At 44.6% G+C, this 26,599-nt stretch overlaps 1 protein-coding gene across 13 annotated transcripts in view; it reads left to right on the forward strand.

Annotated features, from left to right (window-relative positions):
- BPTF (bromodomain PHD finger transcription factor) overlaps positions 1-26,599 on the forward strand; it is a 278,159-nt gene that overhangs the window by 59,947 nt on the left and 191,613 nt on the right. For 12 of the 13 annotated variants that reach the window (XM_029599363.1, XM_029599362.1, XM_029599352.1 and 9 more), the window contains exons 3-6: positions 1,444-1,667; positions 4,230-4,445; positions 15,576-15,761; positions 23,400-23,597. In XM_029599363.1, the coding sequence (XP_029455223.1) occupies positions 1,444-1,667; positions 4,230-4,445; positions 15,576-15,761; positions 23,400-23,597 (824 nt within the window). The remainder of the gene's footprint in view (positions 1-1,443; positions 1,668-4,229; positions 4,446-15,575; positions 15,762-23,399; positions 23,598-26,599) is intronic. The other variant, XM_029599353.1, reaches the window with a different exon arrangement.

Consider the following 26,599-nt stretch of genomic DNA (forward strand, 5'->3'; position numbering starts at 1 on the left):
GGTCAGTTTTTGAATCGACACCCTTGAAAGCTGTCTCCGGAAAGGGTATCTCCCCAACATCCTCCTCAGTAAACAAAGAATTAATTTAGTCTTTCTGCAATGGCCTTATCTTCCCTAAGTGCCCCTTTAACCCCTCGATCATCTAACGGTCCAACTGACTCTTCTGCAGGCTTCCTGCTTCGAATATATTTTTAAAAGTTTTTATGATTTTTTTTTTTGCCTCTTTGGACAACTTTTCAAATTCTCTTTTAGCCCATCTTATCATTTTACATTTAACTTGCCAATGCTTATGCTTTTTCCTATTTTCCTGAGATGGATCCTTCCAGATTTTGAAGGAAGATCTTTTGGCTAAAATAGCCCCTTTCACCTCTCCTTTTAACCATACTGGCAATCATTTGGCCTTCCTTCCACCTTTCTTAATGTGTGGAAAACATCTGGATTGCGCTTCTAAGTTTTTTTTTGTTTATTTTTTAAGTGTCTATGCCTGTTGTACACTCTTAACCTTTGTAGCTGCACCTTTGGTTTTTTTTGGTTTTTTTTTTCTAACTATTTTTCTCATTTTATCAGTGTTCTTTTTGAAAGTTTTAGTGCTAGAGCCATGGATTTACTTATTGTCCCCCTTACAGTCTAATTCAAATTTTATCATGTTATGATCATTACCAAGTGGCCCCACCACTGTTACTTCTCCCACCACATCCTGCACTCCACTAAGAATTAGATCAAAAATAGCGCTCTCTCTCTCTCGTCAGTTCCTGAACCAGTTGCTCCGTAAATCTGTCATTTATTCCATTCAGGAACTTTATTTCTCTAGCATATCCTGATGAAATACAAAGAAGGCATTGACATTAGTTCAGATTAAGAGCCCTTAAGCGACAGTTTCAGAAAGGATCCCCAGAGTTGGGGGTGGAGGGATGAGAGGGAGCAACTTAAGTTGATCCCTCCTCTTGTCCTCCCCTCCCATGCACTGCAAGGCCTGCTTGGGGGAAAGCTTATGCTACTGAAAGGAGGACATGCATGGCGAACATGAGGTGCTAAGTATGAGCAGATTTATTAGCAGTGTTATTTTACAGAATTTATAAGATCTCCAGGGGTTTGAATTACTACCTTGGAAGCATATTTAAGATAGCTCAGAAACTAATCACTAGTATTCTCTTTTAAATAGCTTTAAAGGTGCACTCATCAGTAACCTAAAAGAACTTTTGGATTGCCCTGCCTTTCTCTCTTAACTGCGAACTGCCTCTCATTTTTTTTTTTGGCTTTTGTCCCTTTTTACATGCCCTTAATGATACAGGACTCCAGTGTACAAACTCCTTCCAGAAGGGAATACTGAATCATCTCCTCCTTCACAAAGAGGGAAGAATTTGCTGTCAGGAACACTAATTTTGAGGAAGGGATTGCAGAAGTGTGCAACTCACAAGCAGTTGGCATTTTATGTATTTGCAGAGAGCAAGATTCAGAAGATGAGAAGAATAAGATCATCTGGTACTACAGCACAAAGGTCCAGCTGGCAGAGTTAATAGACTACCTAGACAAAGATCGCTGGGAGGCTGACCTTTGTAAAACCATTGAAGAAATGCGCGAGGAAATTCACAGACACATGGACATAACGGAGGACCTCACCAATAAAGCTCGGGGCAGTAACAAATCTTTCCTGGCTGCAGCCAATGGTAAGAAGCACCATCGCTCAATCTGTGCTCCAGCATTTCATGTAACAAACATGTGCCATGGCTTGATTATATGAGCTAACACTTCATAATGACGGTGACTTGATTAAAGTCCCAGGTGATGGTTGTCTTTACCTAAAATTGTTTTGGGAATCGTTTTGCATGAGTAAGTGTTGGAATGTTGCTGTGGGGGGAGATTACCACATGAGATTCATTTCAAAATTATTTACTTTGATTACTTTGCTTAAAAATAAAAAGGCTAGCAAATCCTACTTCCCCATATATCTGTACGACGCTATGGACATCTAGTTGCGCTATTGAAATAAGTAGTAAGTATTACTGAACTGAATTTTTGCTATGTTTTTGGTAGCAGAAGGTGAAGTCTACCAGCTACAGGCCAGGGTTTTCTCCTGTCTTATGCGTATGTGGAAAATGCATTGAACATTTCGCCCCATGACAGTGAACAGACCTGGGCGAATATTGAGAAGAATTCAAACATATGCTGAAAATATTGCATGAACTAGTAGGAAACTGAAAAAGCTTTTTTTTTTTTTTTTTTGCCATTACTCCTCCCTGCCCACCCACCTACCTTTATAATTGCCTTACCTGTGCTTGGTTTTATTTTTTAATTTGATTGGTCTGCCGTCTTCCCATTAAAAATGTTTGAGATGAATGAATACTACTACTGCCATGTATCGTTTCTGAAGCACTACTAGAGATACGCACACAAGAGACATCTGATAAAATAGTTTAACATTAGTCTAAGTTACTAATTAAACATTAAAAAATCATGAAAATAAACAGCATTGTACAGCTTCATGACAAGACCCAAAAGTGTAGAATACCCTGTTGCATGGTGGGCCTGCTGTGCTAAGCTTTTTGTCCATAGATACAGTTAAAACAGGCCCTCTTTCTCTACATGTGGGCTCCCTCTGCTGGCCTTGACAGATTGAAGCTTGAAGTATTATGGTTCGACTTAGATTTCAGGTACTTCATAGGTCAGAATTGGGAAGGGCGTGGTGTTTTTCTTGGGTCCAGTCTACATGTCCATCACATTTATTAGATTGCCTTTGACTGCATCTGCATACTTTTTTGCATATAGTAAGTCTGAGCACTGTCCATTTTAGAACAGCAGAATTTAACTCCCCATGAGCTCACTGTCCATATTTTTCAGGTTTTCTCCAGTTCATTAATAAATTCTGTTCCAGTGTAAACTGGTGACATTTCATGTTTGTCTACTTTAATTATTTTAGTCTTATTCTGTGTTCTTCACCAGATAAAGAGCCTTAAAGACCTTGTTTGTCACCCAATATTTCTTTTTGGGTGAAAGTTTGGGTTCTTGTTTGATAGAAATCTTCTATTTTCATGGGTGTGGGGTTTTTTTTTTTTTTTTTTACCCATTCTTGAGCTGTTTCTTGAATCATTGCTATTTGGACTATTTGTAATTATTCCTGCTTGAAGATTTGCATTCATGGGTTGCATCAGTGAGAGTGGTCCTGGTTTGAATAATTTAAGGAGATGCATGAAAAGAAAAACTTTGTTGTAGGCCTAAATATTCTAAACCGCTTAATAGGATCTCATTGAGGTTATAAAATGGGAGTTTCAAAATCATTGTTTCTTTTCAGCTGTAGTGCAGCATCACTGATATGCAAATTAAAGCAACTAGCTTGCCCATATATGGAGCAAGGTCTTGTCACGCTGATTGTTTCACATTTGCTCTTACTTACAGTTGTAAACCTATTGTGATATGGTAACACTGTATCCCTCAAGCTTTCATGATTCTGTCAAAATAAATAAATAAATAACAACTAAAAGTAAAAACAGTAACTTTCAAAGTGATGTGCCTGTGCATGCATGCAGGGATTTTAGTAGATGTGTGTAGCAACACATTAGGCCTATTTCCCAGTTTGCTCCAGTAAAAGAAGACTTCCTAAACCCCTTACCTAACTAGCCTTCCTTTTACCCTACTAACCCGACCCTTAAAACCTCAGTAACTACCTTTTTTTTTTTTTTTTTTTCTTTAAAATTATCTGCTTACATGCAGCCCTTAGCAGAAGCAAGTTACGCGGTAGTGAGATCCCGGCGCATGCTTAATGCACGTAACTGCATAGTGCGGTCCCAGCCTACCCATACCACACCCATATCCCTCCCCTTTTTGGTAAACTTTTTTTATCCGCGTACTGAGAGATATGCATGTGACCTCGGGCCTTTTAAAATCTGCGCGGTGCTTATCTCCCAGTTCTGCCGTGCGCAACCCTTTAAAAATCTACCTCAAAGCAGTTACAGCTAAATAAGTAACAACAAATAACAGAATAATAGTGAACTTCTATTTTTTTTTTTTTTTTTTAGAAATTTTCTAATTATTTTATTGACCTTGACAGTGTCACTTGAAATGTGTTAACGACCAACATTGTAGGCTGAGTTTCCTGTACTTTGAAGTCAGGTGTAGCTTTTCTCATGCCCCATAACCATGGTCCCCAGCACTCAGTACCATTGGCACCTATTCATGGGTTATTCTTTGTTCCATGTATGTTCTAAAACTTGTATTTTTATTATTCAACATAGATGAAATTCTGGAAAACCTGAAATCCAAAAGAGGGGAAGACCTGGAAGACACGAGAAACAAAGGAGCTGAAGAGCCGGAAAAGACAGGGACCGGGACTGAAAATAACGTTCCCGCCGAGAGTGATAAAAACATGGAAGAGCTTGGAGACCATCCACAAGAAAAAATTAAAGAGGACAGCACACCTGAGAATGAGCTAGAGAGAGAAAAACCAGAAGGTAAAATTAGTTTGTGTCCATTACCAAAAATCTTCCTCTGCAAGATAAAATCTCTTTGCTCCTATCCTACCTGGCACCCTCTTAACCACATATGTCTTCCTCAGACTCTCTAGCTTTCCCACTCGTTCCTTTGTGACTACAATCACAGCAGATACCCTGTTGACCCACTGTGGTAAGAGATTACGCGTGGGACTTTATGAAAAGGTACTGCACATTCAGTGCCATGCCGCCTTAGGCCTGTAGCTATTGCTACTGATTCCTGGTGTCTAGGAGCTGAGAATACCTTCTATCTCCCAGAAAAACCACCCAGCTGCCCAGCCTTTCCCAAGGCCTTCACTTCTTGTTAAGTGCAGTGTCCAGGAGACCAACTTGTCATTCTCCATTCTTGCTTCTTATCTGGTTCAGGATTGGGTATGCTGATCTCAAAATCAAATTTCAAAATCAGTATGTTGATTAAATTTGAAATAAGCACCTCTTCCTATGGTTACATGCATTGGTTTCTAGAAATATTTTGTTTGTAGTCGATCTGAACAACTTTGGATAAATTATATAGTAATTTAGAAATTGTCACATTAAATGTATGATTATAATAATTATTCAGTTGATTTTTTTAAATCAGTTCTTTGCAAATGACATAATCCTACAATTGATTTTAGGATTTTTTAAATTTTTATAATTTATTTTATGATTGATTTAATAAGTGAGAATAGAGTGGTGTGGAGCATGTACATATTCAGTCTGACATTGGAAGCAAACCATGACAGTCGAGAGAGTAGTATTGTGTAAATCATTCTGGGTTTCTTATTGTGTTGGGCTCTAGCCAGTTGACTAATGGAGTCATTTTTCCCTTTTAATGCCAGGGGATGTAGAAAAGCAAGTTTGCTTACTGTAAACGGTGTTTTTCGTAGATGATAGGATGAATTTAGCCATACTGTCTGGGACATCCTCTGGCGGCCCTGAGGTGGAGTTTCTCCTAGCAATCACAGAGTTTTCCTTTGTGCAGCTGCTCGCTTCTTACCACATGATAGCCATCTTCTCCTCAGTCTGTAGTATAGCAAAAAACATCCAGAGTGGATGTCTTGAAAAGCTGTCCAGGGAGGCGGGTGGGTGAGCATGGCTAATTCATCCTGCTAGCTACAGAAAACACAGTTTACGGTAAGCAAACTTGCTTTTTTCCCCGTTGATAGCAGAGCTGAATTAGCCATGCTGTCTGGGAGTCCTCAGCTGTAGGGTTGAGTTTCGCACGCTGACAGGTTTACAGCGTCCTCTTCTATGAGTGAGTCTGGCTGCGAGCCCAATCCGTCTTACCGTCTTACCGTGGACAGCCGTGCAAGTTGTTTATCACGTTGGATGGTGCAGCACTGCTGACTCTACTGCTGCATCCAAGGCTGCAGGCAGTAATGAGATGTGAAGGTATGCAGTGAAGACCAAGTGGCTACTTTGCAAATGTCCAACAGCAGTACTATGTGAAGGTGCGCAATCAAGGTAGCCACCACCCGGACCTGATGCGCCTTGACCTTGGTAGGTAGTTGAGTGAGTGTTTAGAATAACAGAAGTGAATACATTGCGATATCCAATTCGATTGTGTTCTCTTTGCTACTGGAAGACCTGGAGTGTTAGGATTGAAAGAAACAAAGAGTTGTGAAGTCCTGTTTTCAGCATGTGTCCTACGTTTGTAGTACACCCGCGTTCTTTTGCAGACTAGCATATGCAACAAGCATTCGCTATTGTTGCCGTGTGGTTTCAGAAAAAACATTGGCAGTATAATAGTTTAATTCAAGTGAAACGCCGAAACTACTTTGGGCAGGAATGAAGGGTGAGTTTGAAGGGTCACCTTGTCATGGTAGAATTGCAGATAAGGAGAAAAGTGAACCAAAGCTTGCAATTCACTGATGCGCCTGGCGGAAGCGCAACCAGGAATGTCGCTTTCCAGGTCAAATATTTCATGTGGCAACTGTCCATAAGTTCGAACGGTGGGAGCATAAGCTGTTCCAATATAAGGTTCTGATTCCAGGGAACCGGAGGCTTGGTTATTGGAGGCCTGATACGTAAAAGTCCTTTCATGAAGCAAGAGACCAATGAGTGGTTCGAGACTGGGAGGCCGTTGTGTGGAAGGTGGTAGGCTGCTATGGCACTAATGTGAACCTGTACTGAAGATGTTGCCAATCCCGACTGGTAATCGTGTGCAGGTAATCCCAGTAGGGTTTCTGGCAAACAGGAGAACGGGTCTACTCATCTGATTCAGCACTAGGCGGAATAACTGTGCCACTTGAGCTGACAATTTTTCCAGGTGGAATCCTTGTGAGAGGATATCAGTACATTTTGGAAGTCCGATGACCCACCAAGGTGCCTTAGTATCATCCTTTCAGTCTCCAGGCTGGGAGATGAAGTGAGGATTGCATGGGGTGTAGCAGCATCGCCCCATCCTGAGACGAGAGATCTGTTCCCTCTCCCAATGGTATAGGAGGGAACAGATCCACAGTTGAACCAGAAAAGTGTACCAGGGTTGTCTTGGCCATGCCAGGGCTATGAGGATTAGGTTGGTGATGTCCTCGATGCATTTTTGTATGGTACGAGACAGGAGTGGAATTGGAGGGTAAGTATAGAAGAAGGTTCCCTGTCCATGGGATTAAGAAGGCATCTTGTGCGAATCTCTCTGGGCTTGGAAACATAGAACAGAATCTGCCAACTTTCCTGTTGATCACTGTCGCAAAGAGGTCCATGCTGGGGTACCCCAATGGGCAAAGATAGCATCCGCTATTTTATGGTTCAGTGACCACTTGTGCAGATGGAATATTCTGCTGAGGCGATCTGCTTTGAAGTCTGCTATGCCGGGAAGATAGATGGCCTCTAACGAGACTGCTTGCTTCTCTGCCCATTCCAGAATTTGAATTGCCTCCTTGCACAGTGTCCAGGAACCTGACCTTCCTTCCACATGGCCACCTGGTTGTCTGTGTATACCATGATATTTTTGCCCTGCACTTGGTCAACAAAGGTGAGAAGGGCATTTCGAATCGCTCGTAGCTCCAGTAGGTTTATCTGCTGCGTACGTTCCCCCACCGTCCACAAGCCCTGCATTTGTAGGTGGTTGAGATGATCTTCCCACCCCCTGTTGGAGGCATCTGTGATGAGAATGAGCTCATGTGCTGGTCTCCGGAACAGGGTACCTTCTGTAAGTGTAGCTGGAGACAGCCACCAAGCTATGTCCCTTCTCATGGCCTGGGTGAGATGCATTGTGTCCGACAATGGTTGAAGGAACTGCATCCACTGAGTTTTTAGGCCCCCTTGGTGTGAGGCACCACGTATATGGACGCTGCCATGTGCCTCAGGAGAGTCAGGATCTGGTGAGCCAAGAGCTGTGTACAGGCCTGCAGTTGCCTTGCCAGGGTGCTGATGGTCCAAGCCCTGTCCTCAGGTAGGACAGCTTTCCCTTTTACCGTGTCTGTGTGCCCCGATGAACTGCAGAAATTGTGTTGGAGGCTGGACTTTTCATAGTTGATTACGAATATCAGCGTCTGCAAGCAATCGATCGTGTTCTTCAAGTGTAAACTGAGAGTTGGCTTGTCTGAAACTACCAACAGCCAGTCGTCTAGGCAGGGAAATAGTTGAAACACCTTTTGTGGGACGTGGGCCACCGCCACTGCTAGGCACTTGGTAAAGACTCTTGGGGCAGAGGAGAGGCCAGACAGGAGCACCTTGTATTGGTAGTGTTACCCATTGGATTGGAAGCACTGGTACCGCCAGGATGAGCAGAGCATCAGGATGTGGGAGTAGGCAATCCTTGAGGTCCAGCGAAGCCCATCCAATCATTGGGTTGTAGAAAAGGGAGGATTGACTTTAGGAAGCCCATCTTAAATTTCTCTCTGAAGAAATTTGTTGCGAGCCCTTACTTCTAGGATTGGGCGGAGACCACCCAATTTCTTGGGAATGAAGTATGGGGAATAGAACCCCTTGTTCCATTGATGTCTTGGTACTACCAGTATGGCCTGCTGGGCGAGCTGGGAAGTTAACAGTGCTTGTAGGGGTTGCGTGAGACAAGGAAGCATTGGAATCTGCTTAAAATTGAGCTGGTAACCCCTGCGAATGATTAGTACCCATGTGATGGCAGACCACGAACTGAAGAACTGTGCTACTCTGCCTCCATCCACCAGTAATGGTAGAGGTGGTGCCACCAATCTTAAAAACTTTGCAGGGTCGCTGTTGGTGCTGGCCCCTGAGTCTACCCCTCTGCTGCAGCTGCTGGGTCTGTTATCGAGGTTGCAGAAAAATCAGTGCTCTATACCGGGATGGGGGGTATGACCAACGGGTACCTCTGGAAGCTGGCTTTACGATAAGCTTGATAGTACCTCTGGGTTGCTGAGGATTGGTCCAAAGTGGCGGCCAAGGACAAAACCGCCACGTTCTGTTCTTTCAGCTGCGAGACTGTCTCCCGTAGCTTGTCTCAGAAGAGGTTATCCCCCTTGCATGGCAGGTCTACTAGCTTCTCATGCACATCTTCTTGTATGGTGCTGGCCCTTAGCCAGGCTATCTGATGAGTTGCTATGGCAGATGGTGATGCATGTGACATTTCAAATGACTTATAGATGATGTGGTGGAGGTGGCGGAGTCCTTCCATATTGAGTATCTGATAGGAAGTCCAGTGCTGGAGGAGCCATCCTCGAATAAAGTCTTGATGGCATACAGGCATTAGTAAAGATACTGCATGATATAGAATTGGTGTTGCTGCATGTTTGCGTTCAGCATGGCGGACTGGAAGGATTGTTTCCCGAAGTCGTCTTAACGATTGTCCTTACCCAGAGGGGTATTAGAATGGAGCATGGTCTTTTTTGCCTTTTTCATGGCCAACTCCACTATGATGGACACGTGAGGAAGCTGCACTGTACTGTAGTACACCGATTTCCTCATTCTAAATTTGACATCCATCTTTCTGGAAGTGGCCAGACTCAAGAAAGGGGACTCCCAATTTTTTTCCAGGACTGCATCCAATACTCTGTGAGAAGGCAGCACAGTCTGTTCAGCTGGCACCTTGAAATTTTTCAATATGTCCAGGACTTCCACCCTAGGGTCCGGCACCTTCCTGGTTTCCACGTTGTCGTGCCCCCACTTTATCTATGAAGTTAAAGTAAGAAAGCTCTTCCGGCGGGGAGGAGGGCTCTGGTGGCTCCTCCAGTGGGTCAGTTGGCAATCCGGTAGTCGAACCTGGAGAACTGAGTGGTGAGGCTTCCGAATTTGGGCTCGGCTGGGGGGAGAACTGGGGCGACTTCTCTGCCCGCTGAATGGTCTCTTCCTGTTGTGGAGGGGACCTTTCCTCCAGGGAGCCCTCTTCCGAAGAGGGACTTGCAGACAGATGCTCTTGTTTGCATGACTTTAGAGATACAAAAAGACCAGTTAGAAATGTGAAAATCTGGGACGACGTTTGTGCCGTCAGACTCCCTCCTGCTGGAGTTGCTGGAGCCATGGTCTTTCTTTGAGCAGGATACTGCAGCGAATAATATATCTGATCTGATCCACTGGGCTGTTGTTCTCGAGATCCCACCTCCCTTGGTAACTTAGGACATTTGGTGAGAGGTTCCTGCAGTTGGGGAGACATCCTCCTATGCTTGGAGACTGAAGAAATATAGGAGTAGACTCTGTATGAGGAGGTAGAAGAAGCTTCTGAGTAATCTGAGAGAGGGTCAACATCTGAAAACCCCATCTTGCAGAGTTCCTCAGAATTTAATACTATCTGTGGGTCCTGCCTTGCTTGGGCTGTGGCTTCCTATGCTGGGCTTTCGAAGTCCGATGCTTATGGGTAGACGCAAACGCCGCTTGCGTCGGCTGTGTCGCAGGCTGATGCTTAGAGTGGTGCGTTGATTGCTTTATCTGCCCGATTTTGCATGTGTCGTTTGTTTGGTCTTCGGCATATGGGTTGACGCCGGTGTAAAATCTTTTTTGATGGTTGGCGGGCTCGCTGTCTGCGCTGGTTTCGACGCCTTTGTGCCGCTGGCATTGGACGGACGACTCTGCTGGGCCCCGGCCACCGATGCATCGTCTGACCCAGCACTTCGTGGCCCATCTTGGAACAGGGGGAGCACACTGGTGATGAGCACCCTTTGGCTCTTGGTCGCCCCTTTACCTTGGGGTTCCAGAGAGGAGGCCCTTTTCCTTTTCTCCGGGCGGTCCAACTTCGGCCCAGGGGAGGAGTGAGAGGAGAGATGGCTCCGACTGCGGGAAATAGGAGACATCACCCCCTTGAGGTGTACGATTTTCTGGGTGCGCTGTCTCTGGGCCCATAGCGACATGCACCCACAGTCGCGGCAAGCTGACTGGTCTTTGTTGGGCCCCAGACAGACATAATAATTATGCCTGACAGTGATCGACATCACCTTACCACACTGGCAGTATTTGAAGCCAGGCGGTTTTGGGGCCATGGTAGCACTGAAAAGTGCTGTTGTAATCTTCTACAGAAGAAAAAACTCTGAGGAGAAGTCGGGAGAAAAAGGTCCGCGTGTGGATGGCAGTGCGGAAAAACGAGACTTAGGGCCGCCAGAGGACATCCCAGAGAGTATGGCTAATTCAGCCCTGCTATCGATGGGAAAACTTTCTTTAGACATTTTGCTGCCATGACAGAGCAAAGCAGAAATACAGTAAATTCCTGAATAACTTCTTTATCCATCCACTGTGGTTTGGTTTGGTGTTGTGTGTGTATTTGTATGTAGTCCACAAACCACCAAGCACTAGAGAGCACTCTAAATAATATCCACACCAGAAGGGAGTGCTCAATAAAGATTCCACAGTCCCAAGGATTCAAATTATTTGTAAATCCAAAAGTAGTTTTATTTTTTATGGCGGCAACTCCACTGTATAAAAATGTATTTTTTTACAACCACAGGTCCCCCGACACGGACCCGTGTTTCGCCAGGGGCTGCATCGGGGGGGACGCACAACGGGTTTTAAATATAATCTGTAAACAAAACAATAAAAACAGGACTGTGTAAGGAAAGGCTTGCCAATGCCGTACATAAAGACAAATAATACACAAATAATACACTTTCACTTACCAAGTTGAAGTTTATACAGGCGTATAGCAGGGAGCGCATTGTATAACATTAAACATGGAGTTTTAAAGTTGCAAAAGGCGCCAAAAAGCATTTACCAACCAATCAGCTGGGGACAACCCTCCACCAATCCGGGCGGAGAATTCTATCCAATCAGCATCCAGATACATGAAATGAATAAACAATCAGATAAAATGAACCCATTCAATCTCTTTGTTGAGACCTCCTGGGACAACAGTATTTAAACGGTGAATCTACCGCTGTTCACAGCGAATAAGATGAGCATCAAAGTCACCACCTCTGGGAAGGGGAGCTATTACTTCCACTACAAAAAAGAAAATATCAGAAATTGTATGAGATAAGGTTGTCCAGTGCTCAACCAACGGGGCTAGCATCCGTGAGTGTTTAATGTTTGAACGATGCTCTATAATTCTTGTCCTGACTTGTCTGTTAGTCTTACCGATATATAACTTATCACAGGGGCACCTTATGGCATAGATTACCCCTGTGGAGCTACAATCAGAAAAGTCAAAAAATGTAAACACCCTTCCAGACAGAGGATCGACAAAATTAGACATTTTCAAGGTGTGTTTGCAAACGGAGCAAGTTCCACATGGGGTGTGCTCACCTTGTGTATGTTCATGTTTGTTATGGGAGTAGTCTGAATGAGTAAGAAGGTCTCTCAAATTTTTACCTCTGCGGTATGTAAACCGTAAAGAGCTTTGAAATAAATTTGAGAATGATAAAGCCGACCAGTGTTTCCGGACTATTGACGTGATATGATGACTCAGAGGGGAAAATGGTAAAATACAGTTCACCATTTTGTCCGTGTCTTTCTGTGCTGGAAGAAATAACAACTGTTGTCCCAGGAGGTCTCAACAAAGAGATTGAATGGGTTCATTTTATCTGATTGTTTATTCATTTCATGTATCTGGATGCTGATTGGATAGAATTCTCCGCCCAGATTGGTGGAGGGTTGTCCCCAGCTGATTGGTTGGTAAATGCTTTTTGGCGCCTTTTGCAACTTTAAAACTCCATGTTTAATGTTATACAATGCGCTCCCTGCTATACGCCTGTATAAACTTCAACTTGGTAAGTGAAAGTGTATTATTTGTGTATTATTTGTCTTTATGTACGGCATTGGCAAGCCTTTCCTTACACAGTCCTGTTTTTATTGTTTTGTTTACAGATTATATTTAAAACCCGTTGTGCGTCCCCCCCCGATGCAGCCCCTGGCGAAACACGGGTCCATGTCGGGGGACCTGTGGTTGTAAAAAAATACATTTTTATACAGTGGAGTTGCCGCCATAAAAAATAAAACTACTTTTGGATTTACAAATAATTTGAATCCTTGGGACTGTGGAATCTTTATTGAGCACTCCCTTCTGGTGTGGATATTTGTATGTAGAACATAACATAAGAAATTACCATACTGGGTCAGACTAAAGGTTCATGAAGCCATGCATCATGTTTCCAATAGTGGCCAATCCAGGCTAGAAGTACCTGGCAAGTACCCAAACACTAAGTAGATCTCATGCTACTGATGCTAGTAATAGCAGTGGCTATTCCCTAAGTCACCTTGATTAATAACAGTTAATGGACTTTTCCTCCAAAAATGTATCCAAACCTTTTTTTAAACCCAGCCACACTAACTGCACTAACCACATCTGCTTGCAACAAATTTCAGAGCTTAATTGTGCATTGTGTGAAAAAGAATTGTCTCCAATTAGTTTTAAATGTGCTACTTGCTAACTTCATGAAGTACCCCCTAGTCCTTCTGTTATCCGAAAGAGTAAATAACCAATTTACAGGTACCCGTTCTAGACCTCTCATGATTTTAAAGACCTATCATATCCCCCCCTCAGCCGTCTCTTCTCCAAGCTGAACAGCCCAAATCTCTTTAGCCTTTCCTCATAGGGGAGCTGTTCCATCCCCTTTATCATTTTGGTTGCCCTTCTCTGTACTTTCTCTATCGCAACTAGATCGTTTTTGAGATGCGGCGACCAGAACTGTACACAGTACTCAAGATGCGGTCTCACCATGGAGGATACAGAGGCATTATGACATTGTTTTATTCACCATTTCCTTCCTAATAATTGTATGTTTGGGCTGGGGGGATTTGTTTTTATTTGTTTTTTAAAGTTTTGTAATTATTGTCAAGAACATAAACTTGACTGGAAATAATAAGCTAAACTGTATGAGGGAAAAATCAATTAAAGAAAAAAACCAACAACTTTATATGCACAGTAAAAATTTAGCATCTAGGCAGGTGTTAGATTTCTACCTTTTACTGAGCCCACAGAGAATAACATACCACACCATTTCCCTTGGACCTGGTATAGCCTAATCTGCAAAGGCTGCGTCCTCATTTATATTTGAGGTTGCTTAATTGTAGCATTGCCTCATTAACATCATGAGGGAGCATCTTAATGCACACGTGAAGGCCTTATTGCATAACCTGCTAGTTTTAGCATGCACAAAAGGGCTTAAATGTGCATGCTCAGGTTTGTTTCCTGTGCATCAGTATGTATTTATTTAAAAGTATTTATTGCCCACATCATCCACTGTTCGGGACAGGTTACAAAGTAAAGTAGAAAGTGGAGGGGAGGCTTGACCTCATGCTCCAGGGCTTATCGTAAGTCAGTCCAGTGCTCTTAACTGCTTGGCTACCACCACCTCCTTTAAAGTAATGAATGAGGAGGCGGATCACGCAGCTGGTCCTGCTTGAAAATGTTTTTTGTAATGAAGTTTTTTTTTTTTTTTTTTAATTTGGAGGGTTAATGCCTATATATTAAGTGGGATCCTGGGTTTTTCCTTCATGATCATTTCTATATTTTCCATCTGAACTAGGTCTTGGTATCAGCTGTTAGTTCAATTTGGGGTTTTCCCTGTTTCACTTATGTCTTTTTTAATTTTGAGCGCTTGATGTAAACAGTTAAGCAATTGTGTTCTTATATGTTTTTGACACAAGTGAGGCAAGCAGCTCTCAGTGCAGTGAATTCTTTTTAAATTGCATTATAAGAGGGTTCTTGTATATAATCAGTGCAGATAAATTATTATAACCAATCAGTAGCAAGCACATTGCCCATGAAGAGGTGAAAAAGGGCTAGTCTTCTCACACAGTGATGCTTTCCATTCTCAACGGTGTTCGTTAATCGGAGGAGTTGGCCTATCCCTAGTGATTAGAGCAATGGGCTGAGAAATAGGGAAGCCGCTGCTCCCACTGATGTTCCTTGTGGTCTGGGGCAAGTCCGTTTATTTCCTTTTGCCTCTGGTAGCCACTTAGATTGTAAGCTCTTAAGGGCAGGGGCTTGCTTATTTTTATAGAGTCAGTTTTGCTTAGTTTTATAGCGTACTGTATTCAGATACAGTATTATAAGTATTAATGGGGGCATTTTAAATCTCTGGCGCGAGGAAATTCCGGGAGATATGCGTGTGGCCAAGCCGCGCACACGCTGAGTGCATTTTCAAAACGGTCTGGCCACACGCATATCTCCAGGTACGCGCGGAAGAGCTGGACATTTAAAAAGGGGAGGACCAAGTGCTGGGTGGGGGCCAGCCGGGTCAGCGCCATTTTGCACTGTCCCAGTGAAGGGCGTGTGCCGGCAGCAGGCTGACCCGCGGAACTTACTTCATCTCTTCAGATGAAGTAAGTTCCAAAACAACAACAACAATTGTTGGGTGGGTGGGTTTAGGGGTCGGGGTGGAGAGGGGAAAAGGGAGAAAGGTTAGCTAGGGGGATAGGGAACTGGGCAAAGGCCCGATCACGTCGTCGCATGTATTTAAACCCCCCCCCCACCGTGAATGGGCACCTGCATGCTCATGCGCGTACCGACACAAAATTGGGCGCGCATGTGCACACGGGCATCGGATTTTATAACATGCCCGCACGTTATAAAATTGGTGTGTGCATGTGCCGGGAACTGCGTGCACATGGAAGCCCATGCGGGCCTTTAAAAATTTACCTTTATGTGTATATCTCAGCTTTTGAAATTAAACTGTACTCTTTCTTTGGTCTGGCCTGTGCTGGTGCTGTGACAGGGCATTGTGGTATAGAAAGATTTAAAATAAATAAATGTACGTTTTACTGTAGAACCAACAGAGGAAGAGAAAAATACCTCAGTGGCATCCAGCACTGGTGGCGGCAGCACAGATTCGACTGCAGGAGAAAGTAATCACTCGGAAGGGAAGAACATGGTAGGGTGTCCATCAGAAACCTCTGATGGCATCAAAGTGGCAGAGAAGAAACTGGCCACCCAGCTTCTCCAGGATGTAGCAGGTAGAGAGGACAAAAACAACACCTCTGTCATGTGTGGGGAGCCTTTAGTGCATTGTAGTTATGAACTCAGTGTGATGGGTGTGTGTGTATCCATGCATCCTGTGCTGCTGCATTCCTTCTAATATGTGGCAGTCTGCAGTGATTTTTGTGCTGCCCATTATTCATTCTGGCTTGAACTCATGTCACTGTATGCCTTTAAAACATTGCATTGAATTTAATCCGAAATCATGATTGCTTCAGAACACCATGCAGGTTTGATTATGCTTTCTGATTTACTAATGCCTAGGATTTAACAAACCGTAAACACACTAATTACTAATATGACCATTTACTGAACTTCTTTAGAATAGGAGGTGGTTTTATGGAGTCTTTTAAAATTTAATTTGGTTTAAGAAATTTGCTTGATCAGTTCCAATTCCTAGTTCCCTAAAACTGGTGAAACTGAAGAATAAGCTGAGACCAGCCCTATGCTTTAAAGCAAAATGTTACAAAAATCAAATTCCTGGGGTGTAGCCAGAAGGACTCAGGCCCAATGGGTTATGCTCTCCTGCCAGCAGATGGAGACAGTCAGGTTTCAAAGCTGATGTCACCCTATATACACCCCTACAGTGACCTCAGCCCTTCAGTATTTCTCTGTCTCCAGCAGATAGGACGTGCTTTCCCTATGGGGATCACTGTACTTTTTGGAAGAAAAAAATTCTATTTTAAATTGGAGAAAAGATTGAGCCCTGCTCTCCTGTGGTGATACCTAAAGGTCCCTCCCCCAGTTGAGAATTCCTAAGGTGATTTCTGAGATCCCTCAGAGATGTGCCTTGGTCCAATAGCCGGTTCCTGGCATGGACTTTGCTGCTGAAGCAGCTAAAAGGTAGTGGGTGCAGGAAGCCAAGTGCGGCGGTGACTGCCAAAGCCCCCCACCACAGTCTGAGATTGTCTCTGTACTCAGCTGGTAAGAGCTGAGCCCAGGTAAGTTTAAAAAAAGAGAGAAGAGGATTACCTCCCGATTGAGAGACATTTGGAGGGGTTTGGGTAGACTTCCTCCAGTCTCTTGGCTTGGTGCGACATATGAACATCGTTCACAATCCTGTTGGGGTAAGGGGGAAGTGGGCTTCAGAGCAGATTGAGCAGCCCTCTCGATGGGCTAGGCCTCGCTTGGTCGACTCGCTGAATGGTAGGCCGCGGTGGCGCCATCTTGCGTGCCTTTGTGTCCTCCATAGAGTGTCAGTATGTGCAATGTGTGTCGGCTCTGCACACAGGCTGTGCACAAAATGCCACATGCACTGTGAGCATAATGTAGCACACGTGCATACGTGCACAGCTTACTAAGCGCACAATTCAAGTAAAGCCAGGCACATGGGCTATGCGTGCACCTTGCTGCGACCTGCGTAGGCGCCCAAAATCTGTGTGCATAAAATTTTAAGCACGAGCTGACCGAACAAGTAGCTACCGGCCCAATGGCTCTGGCAGCAAAGAAACATAAGCGCCTTTCTCTCTGCGATGCTTGTCATATTAGCACTGCACAGTCTGACCTCGATTTTTGCTTATGTCAGCACTGTCAGGAAGCCCAGGGAGAGTTGGCCTCCTCGGACTTTGCTAAGCCTGGCTCCTCTCATTCAGAGGATGGGTCAGTCACAGCCTTAGCTGGAAGTACTTTATTTAGTTTTTTTATATACCGTCATTCCATGTGAGAATCACTAGATCACAACGGTGTATAAGGTTAAACACAAAGTAAAAGGAAGAGTTAGAAGGAAGGCATAAAAACAGGAAGATATTATAAACAAGAAGAAATTCAATGAACATATCCTAGAATTAAGGGTGAGCTTTGTTACAGAGTTAGCGAGAAGGCATTGTTGAAAAGCCAAGATTTCAGATCTTGTTTAAATTTCTTGGTGTTAGTAGATATTCAAAGTCTTTCTGGTAAGGTGTTCCAGAGAATCGGGCCTGCTATTGATAAGGCTTTGTCTCTTATTTGTTTTAAATGGTAGTTTTTTATAGTTGGAATTTCAAGTAAGCCTTTGTTGTGAGATCTAAGTGAATGTGTAGGAATATGGAGATTGAATTTTATTCCTTGTAATTCATTGTTAGGATTCAAGATATGGCGAATTATTGTCAGAACTTTGTAGGTTATTCTGGATTGCACATGGAGCCAATGTAGAGCAACCAGAGTTGGGGTAATGTGATCAAATTTTCTTTTACCAGTCAGGAGTCTGGCCGCTGCATTTTGAAGAAGTTGGAGAGGTTTAATGTGGTTGACTGGAAGTCCTAGGAGAAGAGTTGCAGTAGTCCAGGTTAGAGAATATAAGTGATTGTAAAATGGTTCTGAAATCTGATAATGTAAGTAGTGGTTTAAGACGGCTTAGTGTTCATAGTTTGAAGAAACTGGATTTGATCAGTTTGCTTATGTGAGGTTTCATGGTTAAGTTTTCCTTGATTTGGATGCCAAGATCCCGTACTTGTGTTGCTGGAGCTAGAAGGTAATTTCAAAGATCAATGTTGGGGGGGGGAATGGTTTTAGGGGGATTTTTCCTTAACCAGATTAGTTGTTTTTTTAGGGTTCATTGAGAGTTTGTTGTGCAAGATTTTCTTTAATGGTGATCATATACTCAGAAATAAGTGAAGCTGTTTTTTTCAAATGAGCTTGTATGAGGTGTATAGAATTGAAGAAGTTTAGGTAACAATTTGCAAAGTGGCAGCATATAGATATTAAAAAGAATTGCTGAAAGTGCTGATCCTTGCAGAACGCCAATAGTACATTGGAAAGTGTCAGATGATTATTAAGTTTTACTTGAAATGATCTGTTGGTAAAGAAGGAGGAGAACCATTTTAGGACATTGCTTTCAATTCCTGTGTTTCTTAGTTGGAGGCATAGATGATTATGGTCTACGGTGTCAAAGTACTCCAGATCTAGGTAATCCCAGGTCATCCATGGGGAGAGGGAAATTCAGCGGCACCTATCCCGGTACCTCTTGGACTAGGCATGGATCCGGCTGCCTTCTCTTAGGTGAAATTTTTTCAAGGCCTTCAAGCCTTTGTACAGGTGCAGTCTGCTACCTCACTTGCCCTTGTCTGTAAGGAACCTCAGCCGGTAAGCCCTCCCTCTCCCAGTCCTATCGGCAGACCTCGAGGCATGCCTTGCCTCACCAAGGGTAGCCCTGAGGGATCTGGATGGCACAGACAAAGAGGAGGATACAGATTCCTTGGAAGATGGGGAAATTCCCCCTGGTTTAGAACTGTATCGGACCATGTTATGGCTTTTCCATAGAGGCAAATTGTCGGCCCTGGTTTCCCAGACCAAAGGAGAATTCCATTCTGATTTCCCTATGGAAAGCCTCTTGCTACATTCCAGTACTGGAAGCCATCCAGGAGTTAAGTGACCTGGAATGGAATGCCCCAGAAGCAAGTTTTAAAGGTGGACGAGCGTTAGAAGCTCTATGTTCCCTGGATCCGGCAGCAAGAGAACATTTGTGTTTCCCCAAAGTAGATGTGCTGGTCTGTGCTGTCTCTAAGGGAACAACTATCCCAGTGGAGGGAGGAGTGGCCTTAAAGGATGTGCACGATAGACAGATGGAGTCCATCCTTAATCAAGCCTTTGATATAATAGAAGTGACCTTACACATTGCTTCTTGTTGTGCCCTGGTAGCTCATTCATGTCTGCTCCTCTTTTGGGAGGTGGATGACTCGGGGGCGAATTCCAGAGCAGTTATGGAAACTGCAGGCGCCTTTTTAGCTGACGTGGGCTCGGACCTAGTCCTTCCTCAACCAGAGGAGTGGCCTTAGTGGTGGCGGCCAGAAGACAGCTATGGCTGCAGAATTGGTCAGCAGACGCAACCTCCAAGGCAAATCTCACAAGGATGCCCTTTAAAGGATCACTTCTCTTCGGAAGCGAATTGGAAAAGCTGGCCAGTAAATAGGGCGAATCTCCGGTTCCGTGGCTACCAGAGAATAAGAGAAAGCAGTTGCAGCACCCCTTGCCTATGAGGGGTCAATCCAGGGGCTCCCAATGCTTTCACCCCTACAGAAACACAACATTTCAGAGGTCTTGGTCCTTTGGGAGCCGACAGCCCAAGAGAGGGGGAGGCTCGGGTTCAGGTTCGGTCCGAAGTCCCCAATGAAATTTTGCAGATCTACCCTTGGAATGAGGAGATAGGGGGTCGACTGTCCCTCTTCTACCAGTGGTGGGTTGAGATCACATCTGACAAATGGGTACTGGAGGTCATGCAAGAAGGATATGCACTGGAATTTCGCAATATTCCTCTGGACATATTCATGAAATTTACTTAGCATTCCCAGCACAAGAAGCAGCCAGTGGAGACTACCCTGTTAAGGGTCCTCGGGATGAGGGCTATAATCCCAGTACCAGTGCCCCAGGAAAATACAGGGTGTTTTTCCAGCTATTTCATCGTGCCCAGAAAAGAAGGCTCCTTTTGGCCCCCCATCCTGGAGCTCAAGAGCGTCATCAGACTTCTGTGAGTGAATCATTTCTGCATGGAAACGCTCCATGATAATGGCCATACAATCAGGAGAGTTCTTAACCTCCCTAGACCTATCCGAGGCCTACCTACATATTCCAATCTGTCAAGAACATGGTTTTCTATGCTTTGTAGTACTGGGTCACCATTATCCATTTTGGGTGTTGCCCACCGCCCCCAGAACAGTTTTCAAGATTACAGTGGTCATAGTGGCAGCGTTGAGAAAAGAGGGAATCCTGGCGCACCTGTACTTGGGTGACTTGTTGATCTGGGCAAAGTCCGTGGAAGAGAGTCTCCGGATGACCAACAGGATGACCACCTCGCTTCAAGAACTCGGTTGGTTCGTAAACCTGGATAAAAGCAGTTTCAAACGGCCCGGGGACATTGGACCATGAAAGAGACCCTCTGGAACATAAACCACCTGGCCGCCCGGGCAGTCAGATTCAGCCACATGCTCCAGGGTCAAGTGGTCCGCGTAATGTCAGGCAATGCAACGACAGCATACATCAACCGCTAGGGTGGAACCAAAAGCCAGCAAGTGCCACAAAAGATAGACCTCCTTATGGAATGGGTGGAAATACATCTACAGATGATCTCAGCCTCCCACATCGCAGGAAAAGACAACGTTAGAGCAGACTTTCTAAGCAGGGAGAGTCTGGATCCAGGAGAGTGGGTATTGTCGGCCAAAGCCTTTCAGCTGGTAGTAGATTGCTGGGGTCTCCCGTCCATTGACCTGCTGGCTGGAACTCACAACACAAAGGTTCCCCAATTCTTCAGTCGCAGAAGAGATCAGTGGTCCCTAGAGATCAGCGCTCTCGTTCAGACCTGACCGGAAGAGGCGTTGCTATATGCTTTCTCTCCGTGGCCCCTGCTGAGCATGGTCATTTGCAGAATTGAGCACCTCAGGGGATTAGTCCTATTAGTAGCCCCAGATTGGCCCTGGCGTTTGTGGTATGCGGACTCTTGGTGGAGACCCCCCTGTGCCTCCCACTGCACAGGGACCTGCTACAGCAGGACCAGTCCTTGACAAGGATCCAACTCGATTCTGTCTTATGGTCTGGCCCTTGAGAGGGCTCACCTGATGTAGCGAGGATATTCTGTGGCGGTAATTGCCACCCTACTCCGTGCATGGAAGTTCTCTACATCCCTAATGTATGTGTGAGTCTGGAGAATATTTGAGGCCTGGTGCCAAGGAACGCGGTGTTCCCTCTCGGATGATCATCATCCACCTAATTCTGGAATTTTTGCAGGATGGCTTGAATAAAGGTATGACACTTAACTCCTTGAAGGTCCAGGTAGCGACTCTCTCTTGTTTCAGGGGCGAGGTGCACGGAACCCACTTGTCGGCTCATCCGAATGTGGCCCGTTTTCTGAAAGGGGTGAAGCATCTCCGGCCACCCCTATTAGGGTGACTTGTTCCCTTGTGGAATCTTAATCTAGTATTGGAGTTTTTGATAGGGCCCTCATTTCAGCCGCTGCACAGTTTTTTCCCTTGCATTTATTAACCTTGAAAACTGTGTTCCTGTTGGCTATATGCTTGGTATGTCGCATCTCTGAACTACAGGCCTTGTCGTGTTGGGAACTGTTCCTTCAGATGACTCCAGGAACATAAGAAATTGCCATGCTGGGTCAGACCAAGGGTCCATCAAGCCCAGCATCTAGTTTCCAACAGAGGCCAAACCAGGCCACAAGAACCTGGCAGTTACCCAAACACTAAGAAGAGCCCATGCTACTGATGCAATTAAAAGTAGTGGCTATTCCCTAAGTAAACTTGATTAATAGCCGTTAATGGACTTCTCCTCCAAGAACTTATCCAAACCTTTTTTGAACCCAGCTACACTAACTGCACTAACCACATCCTCTGGCAACAAATTCCAGAGCTTTATTGTGCATTGAGTGTTACAGCTTTGTACGGTCGCATCCTTGTTACCCAAGGTAGTCTCTCACTTTCATTTGAATCAGCCCATTTCGTTACCATCCCTAGATAAGCACTAGGATGTGGAAGAATATCGCCGCCTCGTCATTTGAATGTCAGTAGAATTTTGGTGCAGTATCTGGAAGTTTCAGAACTGGTCCAAAAGACGGACCACCTGTTTGTCCTTCATGGTGGAAGGAAGCAGAGCGAACCACCTTCACGGGCTATCATAGCTTGCTGGATTAAGGAGATGGTCACAGGAGCCTATGTGGAGGCAGGAAAGCCCTTACTTTTTTATGTTATAGCTCATTCCACTAGGGCTCAGGTGGTCGTCTGGGTGTAAGCTACACTGCTGTCTCCTGTCGACATCTGCAGAGCAGCAATGTGGTCCTCCTTGCACACCTTCTCCTGGTTCTATCACCTGGATGTTCAGGCCTGAGAGGATGCAGCCTTTGCAAGGGCAGTGTTAACCGGACTGTGGTCAGCCTCCCAATCCAATCGGGAGTAGCTTTTGTACATCCCATTGGTCCTGAGTCCATCTGGCTACACGCCAGGAAATGGAGAAATTATTTGCCTGAATTTCGTTTTCCTTAGCGTAGACAGATGGACTCAGCATCCCGCCCACAGCTGACCAGGAATAGTGCCAATGATTCACCTGTGGCCTGAATTTTGATTCCAAGAGATTACGGTTAAGCTTTCATCCAGTCCCTATCAGGGCATCTATAATTTTACTGGGGTTCAGTGTTTGGTTTAGTACAGTTACGGTTATCCATTTTTAATCAAGTTTTTTCAATAGTTTGTCCACAATGGCTTTTGAAGAGAATACTGAAGGGCTGAGGTCACTGCAGGGGGTGTATGTAGGGTGATGTCAGCTTTGAAACCTGACTCTGTCGCCGTCTCCATATGCTGGCAGGGGAGCATAATCCATTGGTCCTGAGTCCGTCCGTCTACACTAAGGAAAATGAAATTATCAGGTAAGTAATTTCTCCACTGTCTTAAAATACTTTTAGGTGTGATCATATGTGGTTTCTGCCACATCTTGAGCTTTATTGCAGCAAAACTTGACAGGAGCAATACTTTGGTAGTCCAGGTCAAATCGCCATCAGACCAAGGGGACATCAACAGGGTGATGAGGTTTGAGATGTCTAGGGGGTAGGTCTTCAGAAATGAGTTGGTCTACTTTAAACTCCCTTCTGTTGGCATTGAAAGTCTAAACAGAAATTGTCACTTCTGTGTTTTTGTTTTGTTTTTTGGAAGAAGAAACTATGGATCTGATCTCTAGCAGCAGTACAAGCACTACAAATGCCACCCCCCATACCAATGATGAGAACAGCAACAGCAACACAGCTTTCAGTGAACATATTTGTATTCCAAATGAAGCTAATAAAATATTTGATGAAATTGAAAATGGAGAGAGAGGATCACGGGCTTCATCCTTCAATCATGAGGAGACAGGTGAAATATGAATGTATATATACTTTAGAAGTGTTTATAATTTAAAAAAAATGTATTTATATTCTGTACATTATAATTAAAATTTGCTATTATGATATGCTAGGACATGATATTGTAAAAAGGACGTTCTGATTCAAATGTTATGACCCTAAATGTTGTACTTCACCTTGAATGAATTTCATATTCAAACAAGATGGGTAATAAATCCAAATTGGACAAATAAGTAGAGGTTCTGAACTGTACACAAATGTTAGTAGCTCTCAAGTACTCTACCAAAAATCCATTAGCAATGCCTCAAACTATACTAGCTATTGTACAGCATGCATGAACACCACACTCCTTTTTCTCATTTGCTTTTTTTGATTGATTTGATCTCCTTCCATTTCTCTTTTACCCACCTCCCACCCAGCATCTTTCTCCTCCTGGGCCCTTCTTCCCCTGCCCACCTACTTCTTATGACTTTTCCCTTCCCTTCAGCCGCCTCCTATTCCTCTTCATCCAGTCAGACCAGACCGAACAAGTGGGTTATGCATTCCAACCAGCAGATGGAGACAGAGAACAGGAATCTCGCTGATGTTCCTCCTTGTATATCTCTGTGCTGACACCAGCCTGCTAGTGTTCTCTGTCTCCAGCAGATAGAGAACAAGTTTCCTGTGCTGGAAGTGAAGGCCTGGTTAAGCCAGGTGAACAGAACAATTCTAGTGTGCAGCTTCTGAGGTGACTGACGAATTCTCCCTCAGTGGAGTATGTCTTAAACTGAAGAGGATGTTTGTGTGGTTAGCAGCTCCTGAGGTGACAGCTTCAAGTTCCCTCCCTCAGTGGAGCACTGCCAGAGACCAGAGGGCTAACTGTGCGAGTACTTGGTTCCTTCTATCTCCTCTCTCCTCCCCACCCTCTGCTCTACTCTCCTTGAATATTCAGAGCCAATTCAGGTCCAAAGCCTTGTGATTCTGCTTCCAGTAGTGTACTCCTGGACCAAGGGGATTCCAGGGGGAATGATAAGTCTTTCCCCTCTCTTCTTCCACTTCCTTGCTCTCAGGATGTGTTTGCTGCTTTCCTGTTAGTCTTGAACCTGACTGCAGCAGTTATATAGTTTGTTTATATTTATATATATCTATAAACGAGTCTGTGGGGATGGGGAGCCCACTGCCAGGAGCTAACAGCTCAAGGGCAATGGGACAAAGGAGAGTCGGCATGGAATATAAACCGACTGGAAGCCCGAGCAGCCAGACTAGCCTGCCTACGGTTCAGCCACAGACTCCGGGGCAAATCAGTCAGTCATGTCTGACAACGCCACAACAGTGGCCTACATCAACCGCCAGAATCCAGCAGGTGTCCCTGGAAATAGAGCCCCTAATTACGTGGGCAGAATCAAATCTACAGGGGATATCAGCCACCCACATCGCGGGAAAAGACAACGTTACTGCAGACTACCTCAGCAGAGAGAGTCTGGATCCAGGGGAATGAACATGGTCTACAGCACCCACTGGGGAGCCTCAGCCATGGATCTTCTGGCAACCGGGTCCAACACCCAGGTTCCCAAGTTCTTCAGCCAAAGACGGGAACCGCTGTCCCAGGGAATCAACACCCTCGTCCAGACCTGGCCACAGGAGGGGACCTACTGTACGCCTTCCCTCCATGGCCACTACTGGGCAGAATCATCCGCAAGATAGAACACCACAGAGGGCTGGTACTTCTAGTGGCCCCGGACTGGCCAAGAAGACCATGGTACGCGGACATGCGAAGACTTCTGGCGGGAAACCCTCTATGCCTACCTCCACACAGGGATCTACTCCAGCAAGGACCGATCCTCCACGAAGACCCAACGAGATTCTTGCTTATGGGCTGGCCATTGAGAGGTCTCGCTTGAAAAAGAGTGGATACTCAGGACAAGTGATTGACACACTGCTCCGAGCGTGAAAGTTCTCCACCTCCTTAACATATAAACGGTGGTGGTGCTGAGGGCCATTTTGAAATGTGAACATGGCAGACACTGGTTAGTGATTTGGTGCTGTCTGAAATGTTCCTTCATTAGTTTGGGCATCACATGTCATTCAGTAGCTAGCATGATAGTAGCACAAACAGAACACGTAAGAGAACTGTGCTCTGCTTGGCATCTAGTCTGAGAAAAATAGATATCAAGATTGCTACGAAGCTCAGGACCACCATTATTGGATGTGACACTGGGATGACTCGATCAGGCGACACTTTCGCACCAGGTTTCAAAGGGGGCACTGGCATCCATTTTATTGCAGCAGTGCACTAATTGGGGGGGGGGGGTGTTTATGTCTCTCCTGCCCTAAGCCTGAAGAGGCATTTTTTTTTTAATACTGCTGTGGTTCCTAAATCTACTTTTATTGCCTGAGCCCAGAAAGGTACGGTTTCGGATTTTGCGGTGTCTTCCACATCCACAACAGTTGCTGTCAAAACAGGGCAGCCTCATTCCTACTAGATTCTTCTTCCTGACCCTAGGCAACAATTTTACAGGAAATTGCCACTGCAAGCCATTATAGGGGCATGGTGCAATTGCAGGACCTGCCTCTAAATTTTAATACCCCTGTAATTGAATGGAACCCGGGGTAAGATATGGGTCAGCATAGAGAAGAAAAGGAGTTTTCAGCTTCAGACTTCTCTTCAATGGGCCCTCTATCCTTTAGCTCTGAAGAGCATGTGTTTTGGGTTCTGACCGCCAAACCATGAACTTATCCAATATACACACACATATATGCATGCTCTGACTTAGTACATTGCAGTTCCAGGTGTTTCTAATACATTTATTCAAGCTATGAAAGGATAGAACAGAGAAGAAATAAAATCGGGTTATACGGAAAAGTTAATTGAAAATAATAATTACTAAAGAGAATACCTAAATATGACCCTTCAGTTTATGGATCATATCGCCCTATATCTTTGATTAACTTGGATTTAAAAATACTGGCAAAGATTTTAGCCACATGGTTAAATGGTTTTATTGCCCACATTGTTAATACAGATCAAGCAGG

This window comes from Rhinatrema bivittatum, chromosome 4 (assembly GCF_901001135.1).
Source record: "Rhinatrema bivittatum chromosome 4, aRhiBiv1.1, whole genome shotgun sequence".
Lineage (NCBI taxonomy): Eukaryota > Metazoa > Chordata > Amphibia > Gymnophiona > Rhinatrematidae > Rhinatrema > Rhinatrema bivittatum.